At 41.2% G+C, this 22522-nt stretch overlaps 1 protein-coding gene across 1 annotated transcript in view; it reads left to right on the forward strand.

The window, feature by feature from the left end:
* The window catches only part of ADARB2 (adenosine deaminase RNA specific B2 (inactive)), a 748635-nt gene that overhangs the window by 462539 nt on the left and 263574 nt on the right, over nt 1–22522 (forward strand). Inside the window, exon 3 of the mRNA XM_089668727.1 lies at nt 2735–2821. Within this exon, the coding sequence (XP_089524853.1) occupies nt 2735–2821 (87 nt within the window). The remainder of the gene's footprint in view (nt 1–2734; nt 2822–22522) is intronic.

Raw genomic sequence — 22522 nt, forward strand, 5'->3', positions numbered from 1 at the left:
CTCTCTCTCTCTGGAGTCTATACCTCTTTTAATACAAGAGAGGATTTTGCTTGCTTTAGAAACCGCAGCTTGGCATTGCATGGAAGTGCAATTATTTTAGTAAATATAAACTGCTAAATACCTTTTCTCTTCAGCAGTTAGAGCAGTCTTGTGACTTCTATCAGTGTCCAGCCGAGCACATGTTAAAGCTTGTAGTAGGAGTTTTCATTTTGCTCTAGGAGGATGCAGGACCCCTGATGTTTGGACAGTGCTGATTGGCCCTTTGCTGATCACTTGCACTCTCCCAAGAAATAAAAACTCTCTAGCAATTTACACTAAACTGAGCATGTGCAAAGTGTCACAATGTCTATCAGGAGATAAAACGGGAAGAGTGGAAGAAGTGGGGAAGTCAGGATCAAACAGCATTTTTACACAATGCAGAGGATTCCACAGTGAGCATAACAAACATGCTTTACTGCAGATACAGACTGATTTCACTGTTGTGGGTTTAGTAACACTTTATTATTTCTTAATCACAATTCATTCAGTTTTGGCGACTTCCAGAGCAGTTTTCAGTGTTGCAACTGTGAGTCTTCATGACTGCACAAGATAGCTAGCATACTCATTCTGCTTTAAGATTTTTCAATTACTTTAATCAAAATCCAATTTGACTGTGTTTTTGCTCTGATTGTAGTTTGATTGTATTTATTAAATTATTTTTATTATTACATTATTCCAGAATTAGGGTAATTTGGTTAAGAAATGAAAACCACAAAAGCAGCAATGGAAAATAACTGAACGTTCCCTATTACACCAGTACTCTTGGATATGTAGTTTGAATGCAGTTCTTGTTATCACTATCAGTTAACCCTCTGAAAAGCTATACTCCATCAAATACATGTCTAACACATAGCTGTCTAACATATTGCTGTATAAGATGCGCTGATGGTTCCTTTTTAGTGTTTTTATACTGCCGATCACATGTTATCGCTGACTCTCTGACTTCTAAATGGTTTAGGCTGTTGTCTCTTCTCCCTGCGTGGAGCTCAGCTTGGCCCAACTCTAATTCTGCATGTCTTTGGTGTGAATTTGTGAAAGCTTTTTAATAAAAACATTGAACAAGAAAAACCTGATAGTGTCTCCAGGGGCGGACTGACCATTCGAGCACTCAGGCACTGCCCGAGGGCCTGGGGTCAGTAGGGGGCCCCATGAGATGCCCCTGGTACCTTTCCTTGGCTTTTTCATAGGCTTTTTTGGGTGTGGGCAAGGACACAGGGGCCCCATGATCCCCTATTGCCTGGGGGCCCCATGAGTTGTCAGTCTGCCCCTGAGTGGCTCTAGTTCTACCCTCCTCAATACTCTATTCCAATCTAAAAATAAAGTTTTACTTTTAACCCACCCTACCGTAGATACTTACCTGAATCCTACGTTCGCAGCCAGCAGCAATTTTTGCAGCCTCTGGATGAAATCTTTTTTGCCATTGGTTAATTATTTATTTATTAAAAAAAAAAAAATCAGCACAGTCAAACCCTTTCATTTTCAATGATCTGTCTCTTGATATGGGCGACAAAATTTTGCCTAGACAAATAATTTTCCAGCTTTTGCCAAAGTGTTAACACAGGTGATGCATTTTATGAGGAACAATTACAGCACATCTGCACTGCCTGAAAATAGTGGCTTTCATGACCCTATTGCCAGATATTACTTACACATACAGGGCATTGTGCTGCTTATTTGGGCTTAGAGGTTAAAGAAATTCTAAGAATATATCAGTGATGACAGGCAAGTGAATCTCATAGTGCCCTATTATCTGATGTTGACTAAGAGAGTGTACTGTACCAGTTAACTCTGTAAGCATCAAAGGATATCAAAAATAGCTGCATCTAGAAAGGGGTTTAGTTCCATCTGTGGCATAGTTGCTAGCATGAAACACCATTATTCATTCTCTGACCTTACTCAGTCCCTGGTATTACTGTTTCCTAAATTTATCTCCCCTATTGCAGTAACATGCAGTTCCCTTTTCTGCTGCTCTTTCTGCTTCATTAAGTGCCGTAGACAGCATTTTCAAACAGCCAATATCATTCACATGCCTTTCCTTTGTACTTTTTTTTTGGAGGTAATGCACTTCATTTAAATGTTTTTTACCTCCATTTTTCACATGAAGTTTTCAATATGTGATTCAAATTAATATCATTTTTTATTTAAGTGCATTTTAATATATTTTTACACCTTTTTGTTTTTATTTTAGGCCATAAATAAGTTTAAAGATAAGTCAAACGAATGTTTATTCTGTGGAACCTTATTAATTTAAATATTGTTATAATACATGATATTCAGGTATAATGTGAATTAAAACCAATTAATTGCTCTTAGATATTTTTATAATTATTTTGAATTGTTCTTCTTTTAAAAGAGTTGTAGATACAGTATATTGAATTTAGAAATCATTTTAACTTTTAATAAATTCTTTGACTTTGATGTTGTCAAGTGAAAATGATGAAATCATGGGGTTTGATAGGTGGTTTGAAATATACTTACTTTACATATTAAAAGCAAATCTACTAATCTATCAAAATAAATCCATCTACAGTATCTGTCTATCTCTCTATTTATCTATCTAAATGTATATATATATAATATATACTGTATATACTGCATATATACATATATGTTGTTAAATGTTACAATAAATATGAAAACCTCTACTGTACATCCTATTTGTTTATAAAAATGTGTATATGTTCTTTTCTTACAGAAAAAATCAGTATGCTGTCAACTTTCATTGTACCTTTCAAGTTCATAAATCCTGGAGCAAGTAGTGTGGATGACGAAGATACTTTAAGTAAGCCATCTCACTTAAAAATACTGTATGTCTGTTTAAAAATGATAAATGTGCTTTTCTTTATTTTTTTCTATAAAAAAAATTTAATCTGGCCAAACAATATACATTGAATGGGAGGATCTGCTTTTATCATAATCATTTCATTCAATGATAAATCTGATTTAAATGGATTCTTTAGACCAGGGTTTCTCAACTAGGGTTCTGTAGATACCTAAAACTTGAATTATATTTTGCGTAGATGTCTGGGAAAATCAATGAGCTAAGCATAAAAGCAGGAAATTACATTTACAGGGGCCTTCCAACTGTTCACACAATGCCTCACATTTGTCATATTGCAAAAAAGTGAGAGTTGCTTTTTTTTACAGAGGTGTAAGGATTGTGTTGAAAGGCTTTGTGCTTGTCTCAAAAGGCAAATTCTGGTGCAAGGGTCTCCAAACTTTCAAAACAAAGGGCCAGTTTACTGTCCTTCAGACTGTAGGGGGGCCGGGCTGTGGCTATTGGAAGTAGAAACTGTCCTGACATCAGTGGGAGTAAACAATGTGGAATTGAGCCCCCTCGTTGGTGTCATTGGGTGGGAAGAAACATGCCCCATCATTGATGTAATTGGGAGAAATTGTGCCCCATTATTGGTGTCATTGGGAGGAACTATGACCCATCGTTAATGTCATTGAGAGGAATTGTGCCCCTTTGTTGATTTTAGTGGAGGGAATTATGCCCCATTGTTGGTGTCTGAGGATGAAATATTGCCCCAAGGGCCAGATAAAAGCAAGCAAAGGACCGCATCCAGCCCCCAGGCCACAGTTTGGGGACCACTGTTCTAGTGCTTGCATTTAGCGTCAGTTTGAGCAGCTTCTGAGATCACTAGAATTCACGGACAGGTGTATTTGACCTTCTTCTAAGCAAGCATTTAACCTCTGTCTAAGCTGCATCAACCTGCTTCAACTTGCTTTTGCATACCCATTGATTTGAATGGGGAAAGAAACAGTTGTAATGCTAACAACAAAAGGCTTCATTGACAAAGTCCCTTAGAAAAGCATAGCTGTAAATATGCTATGTGCATTTTTAGTGGAGTTTAACTTTTAAAATATACGCTCTGGAATTCATAAAGGCTGTCACAGGTGGATTTTGTGAAAGTGTGTCTCATGCATTCTAAAAGTGGTAAAGAATGCATCAAATTCATGTACCTGTCTAGTACTTGAATTTGGATAATAGCTGCACCACTTTTAGAAAACTTGTGAGACACTTTTTCAAAATCTGTCTGAGCCAGTTTTTCTTTCTTTTTGGCCAAAGTAGAGTTGGTCTTTATTATCTCCACTTTTATGTTTGAATGTGCCAAATACAAAAGTGGCACATTCAATACAACATATTGTTAAAAACAGCATATTTTAGAACTATCTGAATTTGGTGCACAAGTCACTGTCAGAACCAAAAGTTTTACAAATGCTTCATAAATTTGGTGCAATACATTAACAAGAGGGATTAACACCAGAGAAGTGTTGTAGCAGCTTTATTGAATCCCCCCCCCCCCTCCCAGAGTTTATACAGGGCACATAGGTGATTTTCATTAACCAGTTACTGCCAGGCCTATAGTACAATGACGGCTGGGCGGGCCTTTCGTCAATGCGGGTGGACATCATATAATGTCCTCCTGAATCACCGCCTCGTGTGCACCCACAGGCTCATGCTGTGGCAAGATCTGTCACCAGCTGTGTCCATTGGACACAGCCGATGACTGATCTGTGTACCAGCCCGTTGCCGGTACCATGTGACAGCTGTGACCAATCACAGGAAGTCACATGACAATTGGAAACAATGGGTGGCTTCCTTTCATGCGTCTTTTACATCTCTGTTGATGTCGTAATTTAGCTGACACCCTGATATGCTAAGAATGACTTAGGATATTGTCAGCTGCGAAGATCAGTAAAGTAAATCATCACTTTGCTTGAATAGGCAAAATTAAAGCTGGGTATTCATGCATGGGTTTTTTTTTCATTCAGTCCAGATCCCCCATTTACACCAGAGAGCTGAATGGAGGAATTCTCTCAACTGTGCTACTATATTCAGACAGCAATACTGCTCTACTGTCAGAGTACACTGATCAGTGCTGCAGCCAACTGGAAGGTTTTCCATGAGTCCCATTTGATACTTATCAACTTCTGTTGAATAGGGAGAGCCACACACAGATCAAATTTCAATCTGTGTGTACCCAACTTTAGACAACCCCCTCCTGCTCATTTGTTGGAGGTCTTGAAAATTCCTAGTATTACTAAGTATGGAAATCGCAGCCACTGCAGTCTCTGCACCCTTAAAAGGCATGCTTTTCATGCCTGAGTGGGATATATTTTGCTTTATAAGTTTTGTTTCAGACATAGAAATCATGAAACTCTTTATCCACTACTGTTGTCATATGTCTGAAACATTCTTCACTGTGCAGTGTTCCATTCCTACAGCCACTTCCCAAACGGCATCCATCAATGTATTATTATTCCCAAGATTGAGCAAAGCACACTGTGTTAAAAGACCTAGGAAGAAAGCATTAAGTGTTGGACTCAGAGGTCACCTAACGCTTTTCTCTAATATACGTGCATTTACCATCCTTAAAAGTCTGCCATTAGACCACCTGATGGCCAGGCTTTCTGAAGAAAATATCTATGAGAGAAGGGTTTATTTGTCAGTTTCATGTTGTTTTCTTACAAGTAATATTTTAGTGTCTGGTTATTTATTAGTAGTTTGCATGGTATGCATGCTAGCACTGCCAGCAGTGTTGCGTACACAGATAGCGGGGTGTACAGAACCACCCATGCTTTATGCTAATAATAAAATATGGCTTAAATTTAGGAATGTATTAAAATCAGTTCTGTATTATCCTCCAAATAGGTTGTCATCTTAGAAAATATAACAATCTATCTATCTAAATGTGTGCTCGCTCACGTGCATATACAAAATATTATATATATATATTATATATATATATACACCGCTCAAAAAAAATTAAAGGAACACTTTGAAAACACATCAGGTCTCACTGGGGAAAAAATATCATGCTGGACATCTCTACTGATATGGACTGGGTAATGTGTTAGGAACGTAAGGATGCCCCATCATTCGATGGAAATTAATATTATCAACCTACAGAGGAGTGAATTCAAAGACACCCCAAAAATCAAAGTGAAAAAATTATGCAGCAGGCTAGTCCATTTTGCTGAAATTTCATTGCAGCAACTCAAAATGGTACTGAATATTTTATATGGCACCCACGTGCTAGTATGCATGCCTGACAATGTCGGGCATGCTCCTAATGTGACAACGGATGGTGTCCTGGGGTATTTCCTCCCAGATCTGGACCAGGGCATCATTGAGCTCCTGGATAGTCTGAGGTGCAGCCTGGCAGCGTCAGATGGACCGAAATAAGATATCCCAGAGGTGTTCTATTGGGTTTAGATCATGCAATGGTATCAATTCTTACATCCTCCAGGAACTGCCTGCATACCCTCGCCACATGAGGCCAGGCATTGTTGTGCACAAGGAGGAACCCAGGACCCACTGCACCAGTGTAGGGTCTGACAATGGATCCAAGGATTTCATCCCAATACCTATTGGTAGTCAGGGTGCCATTGTCTAGCCTGTAGAGGTCTGTGCGTCCCTCCATGGATATACCTCCCCAGACCATCACTGACCCACTACCAAAACATGCTGAACGATGTTACAGGCAGTATATTCTGATCCACAACTTCTTCAGACCCTTTCACATCTGTCATGTGCTCAGAGTGAACCTGCTCTCATCTGTGAAAAGCACACGGCGTCAGTGGTGGACCTGCCAATTCTGGTGTTCAATAGCAAATGCCGATCGAGCTCTGTGGTGCCAGGCAGTGAACATAGGGCCTACTAGAGGATGTTGGGTCCTCAGGCCACCCTCATGAAGTCTGTTTTCTGATTGGTCAGAGACATTCACAACAGTGGCCTGCTGGAGGTCATTTTTAGGGCTCTGGCAGTGCTCATCCTGTTCCTCCTTGCACAAAGGAGCAGATACTGATCCTAGTGATGGGTTAATGACCTTCTACGGCCATGTCCAGCTCTCCTAGAGTAACTGCCTGTCTCCTGGAATCTCCTCCATGCTCTTGAGACTGTGTTGGGAGACACAGCAAACCTGGCATTGGCACATAATGATGTGCTATCCTGGAGGAGTTGGACTGCCTGTACAGCCTCTGTAGGGTCCAGGTATCTCCTCATGCTACCAGTAGTGACACGGACCCTAGCCAATGCAAAACTAGTGAAAAACAGCGAAAAAAGATGAGTAGGGAAAATGATGTCAGTGGCCTTCGCCTGTAAAACCATTCCTGTTTTGGGGGTCGTCTCATTGTTGCCCATCTAGTGCACCTGTAGTTAACTTCATTTACACCAAAACAGCTGAAACTGATTAACAACCCCCTCTGCTACTTAACTGGTCAGATCAATATCCAAGGAGTTTAAGTGACTTGATGCTATACTCTGATTAAAAAGCGTCCCTTTAATTTTTTTGAGCAGTGTAGATATTTATAAATACAGTATATAGTAAAAAATGAGACAGGGATACCTAGGAACTGTTCAGACAGGTTTGTTTCTGTACTTTTATTCAGCAAGGCAGCACATCACCATACTTTCATTGCAGGATGGCTTTGTGCAGCAACTCCAAAGCATAAAACCAAACAAAAAATCTGCTCATCTAAGCAACTAAATGAATACGGTCATTTCCTAACAGGGTGCCCCCTTAATATGTTTCCCAACACAAAAAGGCAGCACTTGTGCCTTTTTAGTGCTTGGTCAGCACTGAGCTTTTTCAGTCAGCAGCAGGAATTTACAGCAGAGAGAGAGTGAGAGATAAAACCCTGAGCATCAGCCATTTCAAATATACAGTACAGGGGCAGACTGACCATTTGGAAACTAGGGCACTGCCCGAGGGCCCGGGTCAGTATGAGGCCCCATGAGATGCCAGCATTGTCCTTGTGAAATCCACTTTTCAGCAGCTGCCATCAGGCCCCGTGCCACGATGTTAGGCGGGGGAGCATGATGGGATGATTAAGTTAAGAAAAAAGCTTTAGTATTTCTAGTGAGAAATTCGAAGATACACTTCTTCACAGTACCTGCAGTTACAGAGATCACTGATGGCATATTTTAAAATGGTTTGAAAGGCAGAAGATTTTTACCTTAATGCATTCTATGCATTGGGGGGAACAACCTTCTGAGTGCAGCTCCCCCCTCAGCCCCCCTTATACTTACCTGAGCCCCGTCTCAATCCAGTGATGTGTGTTAGAGCCGGGGCCTGGGTCTCTCTCTCAAAATTGGCTCATATAGCAGTGGGAACCATTGGCTCCTGCAGCTGTCAGTCACAGCCAGTGAGCCAATGAGAAAGTGGGGGGCAGGGCCGAGCGACTCTCTGTGTGTGAATGGACAATGTCCATTCACAGGAGCACAGCTCAGGAGCAAGCCTGCTCAAGTGTGCTCATAGCAAGAGGCTTGCTATTAGGGGCACTCAGCCTGGACCACCAGCGGGGGACCGAAAAAAGAAGAGGATCAGGGCTGTTCTGTACAAAACCATTGCACTGAGCAGGTAAGTATAACATAACATAAAAAACAGTGCAGCGCTGAAGATATTAATAATAAATCCGAAATAAGTCCACTGCAAGTCCAGTTCATAAAAACATGTCAGGTGACAAGTGAAAATTCAAAAGCCCATGGATCCTCAATCCAGAAGGAACAAAGCTGGTCTGGTCACAGTAGGTGGGTCCCTCCTTTAAGGATGCAGTAAAAGGTCTTCCTCCTACCAGTTGGGTATTTGGATTCCAAAGTCAGGATTCTGCAAACAAAGTGCTCTTCCAGCAACGACTCCTCTATATTCCTTCCTCCATGAAGCGTCCTAGCTGAGCCTGACAACACTTCCCGTCTGAGCCTGACATCACTTCCTGTCTGAGCCTGACATCACTTCCTGTCTGAGCCTTAGGAAGACCTTTTGCTGCATCCTTAAAGGAGGGACCCACCTACTGTGACCAGACCAGCTTTGTTCCTTCTGGATTGAGGATCCATGGGCTTTTGATATATACTGCTTATATATATCTTCTTTCTGGTGAGTGCGTATTTCTGCTACTTCCTCACGGATCACCAACATTGAATTTCCACTTGTCACCTGACATGTTTCTATGAACTGGACTTGCAGTGGACTTATTTCGGATTTATTATTAATATCTTCAGCGCTGCACTGTTTTTTATGTTATTCTGCTTAAGTACTTATCGGCTGCTTAGAGTGCTCAGCTGCTGTTTAGGACCAGCGCTCACTGTTTTTTCCTTTTAGGTAAGTATAACATGCTTGTTGTTGTTTTATTTTAATTACAACATTTGGAATCACTTTAAAGTTCATTTATTGCTTGATAAGAATATGTAAATACTTGCACTTCAGTAGCCTGGCCACAGTTTCACTTCAGATTAGATCATATTCTAACAGGGTAGTAGTTGTACTTGTAATATTATTACATATATCCAGCTAGTGTAATCCTCCAGGGTTTTCTAAGGTTTGCAGGGATTCACAAAGATAAAAAATAGCAATGCAAAGTATATTACAAAACTTTTCGGTGCATTTTGTACAGCAACGATCATTGCGCAAAGGGTAGTGACCCATAGCAAAAAGAGAATTAGATTTAATCTTTCACTCATCTGAATTCAGTAAACTCAATTCTGATTGGCTGCTATGGGTTACCGCACATGGCTTGTCATGAATGCCCTTTGCATTGCTTTATTGAGTAAGTGACTAGGTCAGATGTACTTGTAAAAAATGTATGCACATTTTTATATTACCTAGGCCCCAATGCATCTTTTAATCTAAATCCTATAAAAAAAAATAAAATTACTTTTAGAATATATAAAAGTTGGTAGAGTAGGATACTAAGGCTAGCTTGAAGTGAAGTGATTTATTAGAGCTGTCAAATAGTTTCCTATTTTATGAAATCTCTTTATATTATTTTACTGAGATGCGACAGTAAGACGCTCTGAATTGAGATCCCAGTAAGCATTTCATATCAAGCCTTAGACAGTAGAACACTGGTCTAGTAATCCTTCTGCCTGATCTGGTTGGTGTATTGCACTATTAATGGTCTTGAAAACACCGACTGCTTGCAATCTCTTCAGCGGCTTATTTTAGATTTTTTATTATTATTTTTCATTTTTTTATTAAGTAAATGATTCTTGCTTGCAATCATGACAGACACATCAGGCACGCCAAATGACATCATCTGTCAAGTTTAAGCTGCTACAATACATATTGCAGATTAAGGATGTGTCATTTTATTCTAGGTAGGAAAGTGTGTGGATAGTTTTCATTTTAAAATTGCAATCAGGCCAGACCATACAGCCTTGTGTTATCTGTGGAGTAAACATTGATATATTACAGGTATTGGGTGCAAAGATTTCAAGTCAAAACTAACTGATTTCCAGGTATATGTGAGCAAAAGTATATAAAGAGAAGCTATAGATATATTGAGAAGGTGCACATTTTCAGTTAACTTCTAGCAAACTCTTAAAATTGAACAATGCATTAATTGAATTCTACTGGACAACTGCCAAGATAAAATGAAGAATAGGCTGTATACAGAGTGAGTAGTTTTCAACCAGTCAGGGGCGTAGCTAAGGGTAGGGGGGTCAGGGGGGTCCAAACCCCTCCCATAGCCTGTGTCAACAGCAAAGGTGGCTAGGCTAGTATAGCCTTTTAGCTGTGGGAGACGAAAGCTGTACATTCCAATATTATAATGCACGTCGGTCCCACTGTCCCAGCCTGTTAGTTTACTATGCAACAGGCCGGGACTCGGAAAAGTGCAGGGTGGTGTCAGGAGGGAGGGACTTATGAGGCAGCTTTAGCTACCGACTGGCTGAGGAGGCAGCAGTGGGCGGTACAGTGCTGCCTCCTGCTGCCTCCTCAACCAATGGGTGCACAAAGTGCACTGTTCATTGCTGCAGATAAATCTCCATCCCGCGAGCTTCCTGTCTAATGCAGTTGCGGGATGGAGCAGCAGTTGTCTTGTGGAAAGAAGCATTAACACTGTCACTAACTCTTGAACTGAAAGCAATCAAATGCCTGCAATGATCAAGGGGTGCAATGAGGGAGGAGAGAGAAACTAATGAAGGAAAACCGGGGAGTTTCTGGAAGTACCTATACAGTACATACTATGTGTCCTCCTTTAATGACACTCATTATATTGCCACCCATATTTTTGTCCTTTTCACAGGGTGACAGCAACCTGACACTTGTGCAGTATAGGTGTCAGCTTACTGTCACAATGTTAAAAGGACAAGAAAATAGTAGGCACTACAATGACTATTTTTAGGCTTGGTTCAAATTAGCCAAAGCTTTGAAAAGCGATCTGTGGTGGATCAATTTTCAGAGTGCAGCTTGATGCCAAATGGCAGTTTATATTGGTGCTGATACTCTACAACCACAAACCAAGTGTTTGTTTTGGCACGGCTCCATTGCCTTTAATGGAACTGAGTTTGATAGTTAACTCGCCAAGCTACAGTAAACTTTCTGCGGCCGTGATGCAAAGCATTGTGGCTACGGGATGTGAATAGCCTCCTTCAGCTGTATTTTAGAAGTTAGTTGGGTGGCCAGGGGTTCACCAGGCCAGGGCCTTTACTGTCCCCTGATCATCCATGTGAAATAAGATTCAAAGTGGTAAAATTATCTATCTGTCTGCAAGTGCTGACCCTTTAGAGACCAACAGATGATATTTTGTGCTTTATGCACTCCTGACCCCTGAGCTCTGTACATTACATATAACTTAATCTCTGCACTCTGTGTGTTACACAATCCTGACCTCTGCACTTTGTACATTACATATTCCTGACCCCTGCATTCTGTGCCATACCCACTCATGAGCCCTGCACTCTGTACATTACACACACCTGACAGCTCCACTTTGTACATTACATACACCTGAAAACTGCACTCTGTACATTACACACACGTGACAGCTGCACTCTGTATATTACACACCTGACAGCTACATTCTGTACTTTTACACACACTTGACAGCTGCACACTGTACATTACACACCTGACAGCTGCACTCTGTACATTACACACCTGACAGCTGCACTCTGTACATTACACACCTGACAGCTGCACTCTGTACAATACACACCTGACAGCTGCACTCTGTACATTACACACACCTGACAGCTGCACTCTGTACATTACACACACCTGACAGCTGCGCTCTGTACATTACACACCTGACAGCTGCATTCTGTACATTACACACACTTGACAGCTGCACTCTGTACATTACACACACTTGACAGCTGCACTCTGTACATTACACACACCTGACAGCTGCATTCTGTACATTACACACCTGACAGCTGCACTCTGTACATTACACACACCTGACAGCTGCACTCTGAACATTACACACACCTGACAGCTGCACTCTATACATTACACACCTGACAGCTGCACTCTGTACATTACACACACCTGACAGCTGCACTCTGTACATTACACACACCTGACAGCTGCACTCTGAACATTACACACTTGACAGTTGCACTTTGTACATTACACACCCGACAGCTGCACTCTGTACATTACACATACCTAACAGCTGCACTCTGCACATTACACACTCCTGACAGTTGCACTATGTACATTACACTCCTGACAGTTGCACTCTGTACATTACACACACCTGAGAGCTGCACTCTGTACATTACACATACCTAACAGCTGCACTCTGTACATTACACACACCTGAGAGCTGCACTCTGTACATTACACATACCTACCAGCTGCACTCTGTACATTACACACAACTGACAGCTGCACTCTGTACATTACACACACCTGACAGCTGCACTCTGTACATTACACACCTGACAGCTGCACTCTGTACATTACACACCTGACAGCTGCACTATGTACATTACACATACCTGGTCCTGACAGCTGCAATCTGCACATTACACACACCTGACAGCTGCAATCTGTACATTACACACTTGACAACTGCACTCTTTTCCCACAAATAGAGGTTTCTTTTGGTGGTATTTGATCGCCTCTGCATTATTTATTTGTTGCGCTACAAACAAAAAAAGACTGACAAATTTGAAAAAAAAACAATATTTTTGACTTTTTGGTATAAAACATGTCAAGTAAAAAAATTTACAAAAATCAAATAAATGCATAAATTTCATCCAAAATGTATTCTGCTACATGTCTTTGCTAAAAAAAAATCCCAATACGTGTAAACTAATTGGTTTACGTGAAAATTATTGTGTCTGAAAATGGCAGTATATATACTGGGATTTTTCATATTTTTTTTTATACTAGTAATGGTGGCAATCAGCGACTTATAGCGGGACTGAAGCAGGTATTCTGACACTGGGTGGGAACTGACTAACTGCCACAGACATCCCCAGTGACACTAATACAGTGGTCAGTGCTAATAAAAAGCACTGACACTGTACAAATGACACTTGGCAAAAAGAGGTTAACATCTGGAGCAATCAAAGGGTTAATTGTGTGTTGTGTGCTGTTTTACTATGTATGCTGTGTGTGTCTTGCTAGGGAAACATACTGCTTTGTATTGCTCTGCTATGCAGAGCAATACAAAGCAGCATGTCCGTGTTGACAGGGAAGAGTTCTGTGTCATTTACACAAAGACCTCTCCCCTTTCACTGTTCCTCGGTGATCACTGGGGGCTGACGGTGAATCTCCGGCCGGGACCCAGTGAACGACAGCTGTAGCCGCCAATGGTGGTGCAGGTATGGCAGCGCGCGTGCACGCACGCGCTCTCTACCCAGAAATGAAAAAACACGTATATACACATGATTCTGAGCAGTGTTGCCACCCTGTAGCAGTAGTTCTGCTACAGAGTGGTCGGAAATTGGTCAAAGCTTAACTCCATATTTGATATTTGCTTCACTAACACATGTTTCTGCTGGGGGCACTGTGTAATCTGTATATAGTGTCAGCTGTGTTGCTGCAGCAGGATGGGGACTCCCCGCCCCATTCCAAAACAACATCAAGTCAGGCTGAGCATTGCTTAGTCATTCACAGGAAGCCTTGTATTTTTTCAATGCATACAATGTTTCCTCTAATTGACATCACTATCTCCACCTCAGCGAATCAGAGAAAGCCTTGCATTCGTTGATAAAATACAAGACTTCCTGTGAATGGCTAAGTAGCGCTCAACCCAACTTGATTTGGTTCTGGGAGTGGGACAGTAAGTCCCACTGCCAGAACACAGCTCTGTATACTGTATGTACCTGATGCTACATACAGATTATACAGTGCTGACAGTGGGCACATCTATTAATAAAGCTAATAGATCTTTTGCACCTTCTTGGCTCAAACAAACTATTTAAAGTCACATGGAGTTAAGCTGTAACCCCCACTGTGCTATAGTGGGGCCTGTTCCTCCACCTTCTTCCAGCTTACAGGACTAGCCAGGAATGGTGATGGACTGCTGAGTCTGAGGACTGCAAGGATGTCGGAGGGAGAGGGGGGCCCAGAGCATTGCTGGCTACCTCTTGCTTGGTTAGGACAGAGTATGTGAGATTGGTCAGGAGGACATCTGCAGAATTGATGTGGTCTAGTAATCCTTCTGCCTTTACCCACTCTTATTTGTTTCAAATGTGTTTGCGGTTACAGGGATTTGCTGCTGTCAGTAGAGTTCTGCATATGCTATTATAATAATAATAATAATTATTATTATTATTATGTATTATTATTATGTAGTTGTATTATGTATATGACATACTCCTGACCCCTGCACTACTTATGCTATATCATACAACAGCTGCTGGTTGCTCAGTTGTCGCTGTTAATGAAGTTCTTGTTCAAGGTAGGCTGTGTGCAGAAAAGCATATATAATGGTAGAGTTTCATAGTTTACAAATGAGGTTTGTACATATCAGACTCTCACTTGTAGCACAGTTTTAAAACATATTTATTGGGTACAAGGGCTGTGGCAAATGTTACCGTGTACACAGTGAGTAGGGTCATGTTTTAAGCTCCTCCCACTGTTAGCACAATTTGTCACAACATGGCAGGTGCACTATTATACTCTGGGTACCCAAGTCTGAACCCCAGCACCCCCAGGAAAAAAAAAGTTATCTACAACCAGACTCAGCCATTGACTTGCAATAAGTTAAAGCTGTAGTAAACTTTCACAAACAAAAAAGATTTAAAAAAATGAGCCCCCTGTAGCATTATGCCATATTGTGCTAGTATGCACTGCATGCTGATGCATTATAGTAGACTTACCTGTCAAGCGCAGCACTTAGCTGTAACAGCTCCTGGCCCTTCCATCCATTTTGACCTGGTCTTCCTTCCAGGTTTGCACTCTTCAGCTATTGGAATGGCCAGGCTGGGGTGGGATCATGATTGTGGCACAGCACTCTCTGCATTCAGGGCACACTCAGTGTGTCCTGAATGAAGAGCCAACAATGCATGCGCAGTGATCAGCATGAATAACTACTAAACAGCACACGTTTATGTGTATTCAGGGTACCTACAGGTAAGACTTATTATAAGCTTACCTTAAAGTAAAATTTTAAAATCAAAGTTTACTACTACTTTGAAGTTGATGTCAACCAACTTGCCATTGACAAGACTGGGGCCTTCCAAAGGTCCACCAGCTATGTAGCAGCAATGTACAATTTGAAAGAGCTCTGCAATGTTCAAGGCAGCCTATGTGTGTGTAGCACTACTGGTCTATATGAAGAATTTGTGCTCAACATAACTGAATAACCACATTTCTTGTTGAAAGAAAGGTGGGATGGGCACTACATGAAGGTGTAGTAGCTAGCCAGCAATTTAATGCTGGGCTTTGGTTTGTCAGTAAGGTGTTGGCTGGATCCTTTGTTAAAACTCTGTGTCAGTATAACATGGGGCCACAGCTAACAACAGAGAGGACAGGTTCCAGACAGGTAGCCGGTGTGTAGAGTGCCACTAACAAAGGTAACAGGCTGATGATCAGGATCAGGGATGAGTTCAGGAGTGTTCAGATTCTAGATCAAACTTGCCTAAGCTATGCCTCCAGGAAGCTGTCTCAGCTCACCGCCAATCAAGCAGCTGAGGTATTCCTCACCCAGCAGTTGCACATACTGTATACATTCACCGGCCACTTTTTAAGGCACATCTTGATAGTATAGGGTTGGACCCTCTTTTGCCTTCAGAAACACCTTAATTATTAATGGCATAGATTCAACAAGGTGTTGGATAGATTGCTCAGAGATTTTGGTCCATGTTGACATGAGTTACTGTTGTCTTTCTATCATCTCAAACCAGTCTGCCCATTCCCCTCTGACCTCTGACATCAACAAGGCATTTTCGTTCCCACAACTGCCGCTCACTGGATATTTTCTCTTTTTCGGACCATTCTCTGCAAACGCTAGGTTGTGTGTGGAAATCCCAGTAGATCAGCCATTTTTTAAATACAGGCGTTTACTAATTTAATTCGTTCTGCAGGACTTTTCGTATTGCAAAAATTTTGTAAACTGAAACACGGTTTCCCATAGGAATGCACTGAAAACCAATTTATCCGGTCCGGAGATTAGAAAAAAGTCAAAAAAAGTTTAATCTATTCAAAACTCTAAAGTGCACTTTAAAGGCATAAAGGGACAAGATTAAAAAAAAAAATTGTAAATGCATTGAAAACCAATTAATCCGTTCCAGAGGTCAGAAAAAAGTAAAAAAAAGTCTTATCTGTTCAAAACTCTTTATAGAGTGCACTTTAAAGGCATAGTACTGTACATGGACATGATTAAAAAAAAAATTTGTAAATGCATTGAAAAAAATTTGTAAATGCATTGAAAACCAATTAATCTGTTTACTCACCGGACGCACTATGGTAATGCGCGTCATGGATAATCTCCTGGTGCCATCTAGGAGTCGTCAAAGGATCATTAAAATGGGATCAGGACCAGATAATATCAGGAAAATTAGGCGATGATCCAAAGGTATCCAGAGTTCCCCTTAAGGGATGAATGGGTGCCGCTCATGAAGTAACAGGATGGCTCCCTCTCTGGAATCCTGGGATTGGTGGTGGGCGTAAATGCGCTGACCCACCGGTGTGGTAAAAGGATTTCCAAACAAGAACTCCAGAGTCGAAAAACATCTCCAGCGTCGAAAAACATTTCCAAACAAGAACTCCAGAATCGAAAAACATTTTGATCCTCCCCAAAAAAAAGGAAAGAGAAGATATGACACTAATACTCCCCTACACAGTAGTTCAATTTTCATTAGGTTGTTTGATAAGCTATCGCAATGCTATTTTTTGTCCTTTTACTGTATTGCATAGATGGGGAGTGGAATAAAAGGTGCAAATATGCATTAACACACATTTTTATCTTTTCAGTTGGGTTTTCAAAAATGTGATTTCTTTTTTTTTAATTTGATCTTTTCTTTTGCAATTTTGATTCAATACCAGTTCAAGTTAATTGAATGGTAATTGAATAACAGTACCCACCACATTTATTTTTACCTTAAATATTCTTTAAAATTGAAAACTAGAAACAGATGCGTGGCAGATCGGGATGTTCAGATCAGAATGAAAAACAATCCAATTAAAAAATCAATGCACGCATTGCTAGCATAGTTCTGGATGTACTATGCATAGATTTTCCCATGCTGCCTGAAAGGTTTAAAGTTGAATGCTTCAACACTATATAAAAATTATATATACTCTGGCAAACTCTGGCTATATACACAGCTTAAATAGATGTAAAAGAACAGATTTACCTACAAAGGATTTGAGGTTCTGTACAGCCAGTTCTGAGATTCAGGCAGGACAACCAGTCTGGTGATTTGACTCTACTCCAGTTAAAATAAAAATAAAGGCAAAACTTTTTTTCCTGCCACCAACATGGCAGCATACAAGTGGTAGTATGCTGCCATGGATTGACAAATTACAGTACATATTTGATACACTTCTCCATTTTCCTGGCTCCAGCATGGCAGCATACTACCACATCTGGCCTCCTGAGGATGTGCAGATGCGTGAAATGCATAGAGGCCAAGCTGTAGACATCACTTGTGGGTCCATCCCCCACATTATTTCTGGAACTGTGGAATGCATTTCTGAGTTTGGGCAAGGACATAGGGGCCCCATGGTCCCCTATTGCCTGGGGGCCCCATGAGTTGTCACTCCGCCCCTGCTTTTACCCATTTTAGTTTAGTAAAACTACACTATGCAGCTTCTATCTTCTGGGCTTTTTTAATTGTGTATATTCGGTGAATGAAGAATATCAGAGATTCCTAAGAGAAGACTGGCTGAAGGTCTTTATGAGTCTGGATCTAACTTTGAACATTTTAATTTGCATTTTCTATAGAGTAGTGCAGGTTATAACCCCTATTGTTTTTTTTCCTGTTTTTTGGGGGGCTTTCTTATGACATGTGTTCCATTGTAGAGATTTCCCTTCACTTCCTGCCCAAACGCCACAACAGGAAGTGAGAGGAAATCCCTGCAAAGTGACTAGTGTCCCCATTGGAAGATTGCTCCTATATTCTTATTCTGGGGCAACCCAAAACTTTGGATTTTCTTTTATTCTCTATCAGCAATAACAGTAAACAGGACAAACAGAGAGGATGAATCTCCTTAATAGGGTCACAGACAACAATAAAAGACTAATAGGTGTACTAATTTCACTCTATACAAAACTAGACAAAACGTTTTGCCATTAGTTATACTTTAGACAATATAGCTTGGTCACTTCCCTGCCCACCACCCTTTATGGACATTGAAGCCGAAGATTGATGAGTGCATCCTTCTATTTTTTCTCTTGTCAGCATGTTTGTTGTCAGTGCAAAAAAATCTGATTGGCCCCAATTGCAGCTCTTTGGTCTCCCATTTGGCCCAAAGTGCTGCTGTGCTGTCTCCCAAATCAGTCCCAAGTGCTGCACTTCCATCTCCTAATCGGCCCCAAGTGCTGCTCTTCTGTCTCCCAATTGGCCCCAACTGCTGCTCTTCCATCTCCCAATTGTACCTATGTGCTGCTCTACCTTCTCCCAATTGGCCCCAAGTGCTGCCCTTCTGTCTCCCAATCGGCCCCAAGTGCTGCCCTTCTGTCTCCCAATCGGCCCCAAGTGCTGCTCTTCCGTCACCCAAATCGCCTCAGCTGCTGCAATTCTGCCACCCAATCTTCCACAAGTGCTGCTCTTCCATTTCCCAATTGGCCCCAAGTGCTACTCTTCTGTCTCTCAATTGGCCCCAAGTGCTACTCTTCCATCACCCAAATGGCCCCAAGTGCTGCTCTTCCACCCCATAATCCTTCCTAAGTGCTGCTCTTCCTTCTCCCAGTCGGCTCAAAGTGCTGCTCTTTCATCACCCAATCAGCCCCAAGTGCTGCTCTTCCATCTCCCAATCAGGCCTCAAGTGCTGCTCTTCCATCCCCCAATCAGGCCCGAGTGCTGCTCTTCCATCTCCCAATCAGGCCCTAAGTGCTGCTCTTCCATTTCCCAATCTTTCCTAAACACTGCTTTAATAGCAATGACAAGCATCTGATAGCAAGTCTAATACAGATACTTAATTTTGTTACATTTAATAATATATGTAATTATATTTTAATAAATACATAACTGAATTAGTGTGCTGTTTTATATCTTCCTAAAGTCCAAATTAAAACTAAACTCTATGCAGTTAAGAGACCCAATTGAATGTAACTATATATTGAACAATATCTCATTAAAGTGATTGTAAATTTATACATTTTTTTCATTAAAATAACATTGTGCAGTGCAGTGTTTTTGCATAGAGCAGTCCTGAACCTCTTCTTTTGGGGTCCCCTGCCAGCACATTCGACTCCTACTCCCTTCCAAGCTGTTTGCTATGGGGGCACACATGCAGGCTCGATCCCAAGGCTGACTGTGTGCATCTATAGACACACACTTTTCAGCCCCACCCCCTGATCCTTCCTCACAGGATTTGATTGACAGCAGAAGGAGCCAATGGCCCCCACTGCTGTCTCTGAATCCTGTCAGGAGTGATAGAGCAATAATGCTGCTGTCAGGCATAGTGCTGATTTCAGATAGGACTTATTTATGTATGTGGGGGGAGAGCTGGGGAAGCTGATCATCGGATGGTGTGTAAATCCTTAAGACTTTACAATCACTTGAAATGCATTTTTTATAAATGAAGGCAGTGTATGTACAGTGGCTAAGTGGTGAGCATGTCCACCTGTCAGCACTAGGGTCATTGGTTTAAATCACAGCCATGGAGTTTGCATGTTCTCCCTGTGCCTGCGTGCGTTTCCTTTGGGTACTTCGATTTTCTACCACACTCCAAACACATGCTGGTAGATTAATTGGCTCCTGCCTAAATTGAACCTATTATGTGCATGTATGAGTTAGGGACCTTAGCTTGCAAGCTCTTTGAGAGCAGGGACTGATGTGCATGTACAATATATATGCAAAAGTTCTGCTTAAAATTAATGGCGCTATATAAATTTATGTAATATATAAATATCAGTCTCTTGTAACCCCTGTACAGTAGAGCTCGGCTTGGGAGAGGAAAAAGCAAAACCAGGGGCCAGTCAGTTCATATGCTGACAAGGACAAGGATCTTGCTTATAGAAAGCAGAGCAACAGAGAGGTGTGCTCATCACTGTGCTGCTCCTCCTTTACTGTCCAATCATAAGGCTAGGGGGTGGGTCCTTGACAGCCTGAGCTCAGAGGAAGTGGGCTGAATGATGCTGGCCATCATTCAACCAGATCATTCAAGGATATTTGGTGGTGAACAGGAAGTACTTACAGGTAGAGCAGGACTGAAGTTAAATATTTCAGCAAAAGCTGTTATTTATAATGTGCAATTTGTTATTTTTTTTAAACTGGAGTTCTGCCTTAAGCAGAATATGGGAGAAGCTTTAGTCATCGTGGATATAAAGGACATACACTCACAAGCATACTTGCCAACTCTGTTAATAAAATTCTGCAATCAATATACATCCTGGTTATTATTACAAAATCATTTGCTCACACAGTTAGTGAAAGTGGTATATTCTAGTATTTTAGAGAGGGCATTGTGTTAAAAATAAAAAGTTTAAACTGTTTGAAAGTAGAATAACCTTCAGGAAAAACAATATTATCTCTTCAAATGTAGCATGGAGAATCGGATGACTGCTTTTTCTGAGCCCTTTCGACCTAGAGACATAGGCATTGTCATTATTAGTGATGCATTCTCGTTCAGGGGACCCAGAGCATGATGATCACACAAGCCCATTTAACTCTTCTGTGCATGATAAGACAACAGCACTGTGTAGAAAATGAGATATGCTCTGGGAGTTTGAGAGATAATGAAAAATGGAATACATTGCCGAGTTCTAGGTATGTAAAGTACACTTAGTAACTGCTGTATTTTGCATAAACAGTTCCCTAATATAAATTGCAATTCTTTATAGAAGTGTGAGGTTTTCCATTATCACTGCACTTATAATGATAATCGCATGCAGTGGTAACTTTACAATTAACAGTATTAACCTTAAAAGTAATGTCAGGATCATACCTATCCGACAGTCAAGGCTTTTATTCATGCATGGTATCCCTGTATATATACATTCTTTCAGGGATATCTATTTGTATGTTTTCTATGTACTTTTTCATTTTAATTTTTTTCCATTTTTGTTTCCTTTTTTTGATAGAATGTTTTTATATGTCTTGCAACATTGTAATTAGTAGGCTTTTCCCTGGGACTCAGGAATGCTGATTGGGGCAGGTGTTCTTTATTGATCAATGCCTATAAGAGACAGCACTTCTGATTCTTTCTTTGTTATGACTAAGCACGTGATCGTGTGAAACGCATTAACAGCCATGCTAATGTCCTGGTGCTTTTTATTATTTTATTATTATTTTATTTCAGGTACTTATATAGTGCTGTCAATTTACGCAGCGCTTTTACATATCAATTGTACATTCACATCAGTCCCTAACCCTCAAGGGGCGTACAATCTAAGGCCCCTAACTTGCATTCACATACTTCGGACAATTTAGACAGAAGCCAATTAACCTACCAGCATGTCTTTGGAGTGTGGGAGGAAACCAGAGGAAACCCACTCAAGCACAGGGAGAATATGCAAACTCCAGGCAGGTGGTGCCTTGGTTGGGATTCGAACCAGTGACCCTAGTACTGCCAGGCGGAAATGCTAACCATTTAGCCACTGTGCTGCTATTTGTGTCTTTCCATGGATTAATAAATGATCTGTACTTTTTTCATCATTCCTCTGGTGTGCAGCCAAACCCTTCTTCTAATTTGATTTGGTAGTTCTGCTACTTCTAGAGCAGAGCATGCCTCTATGGATGCCAAGATAAGCCTGCCTGCACCAGTACTAGTAATGATTCCAGGAATCAGATGGTGACAGCTTGGTGTGGGTCACAGGTTACTGGTGTCCTGACATCTTTTATCAGTGTTGCCAATCGTCAGTATTTTTACTGGCAGTCAATAAAAAACGGGCACTTTTCTCTTGCCAGTAAATGCCAGTGACAGGAAAAGGTTGCCAGTTACAAATATGACGCTTGGCTCCTGTCCAGAGCTGTTCCGGTCCAGAGCCGGCGAAGACCATCCGAGTGCCGGCTACAGTACGTTCTGGTGGTACCAGCAGGTCTGGCGGAGGCAGTGCCAGAGCATATCGTGTGATGTCATGGTGCAAGGGAGACAAGCGGAGTGGCTGGAGCCTTGCTTGTGAGTCT

This window comes from Staurois parvus, unplaced genomic scaffold (genome assembly GCF_062004578.1).
Source record: "Staurois parvus isolate SC_StPar_1 unplaced genomic scaffold, SC_StPar_1.0 ptg000061l, whole genome shotgun sequence".
Classification (NCBI taxonomy): Eukaryota; Metazoa; Chordata; class Amphibia; order Anura; family Ranidae; genus Staurois; species Staurois parvus.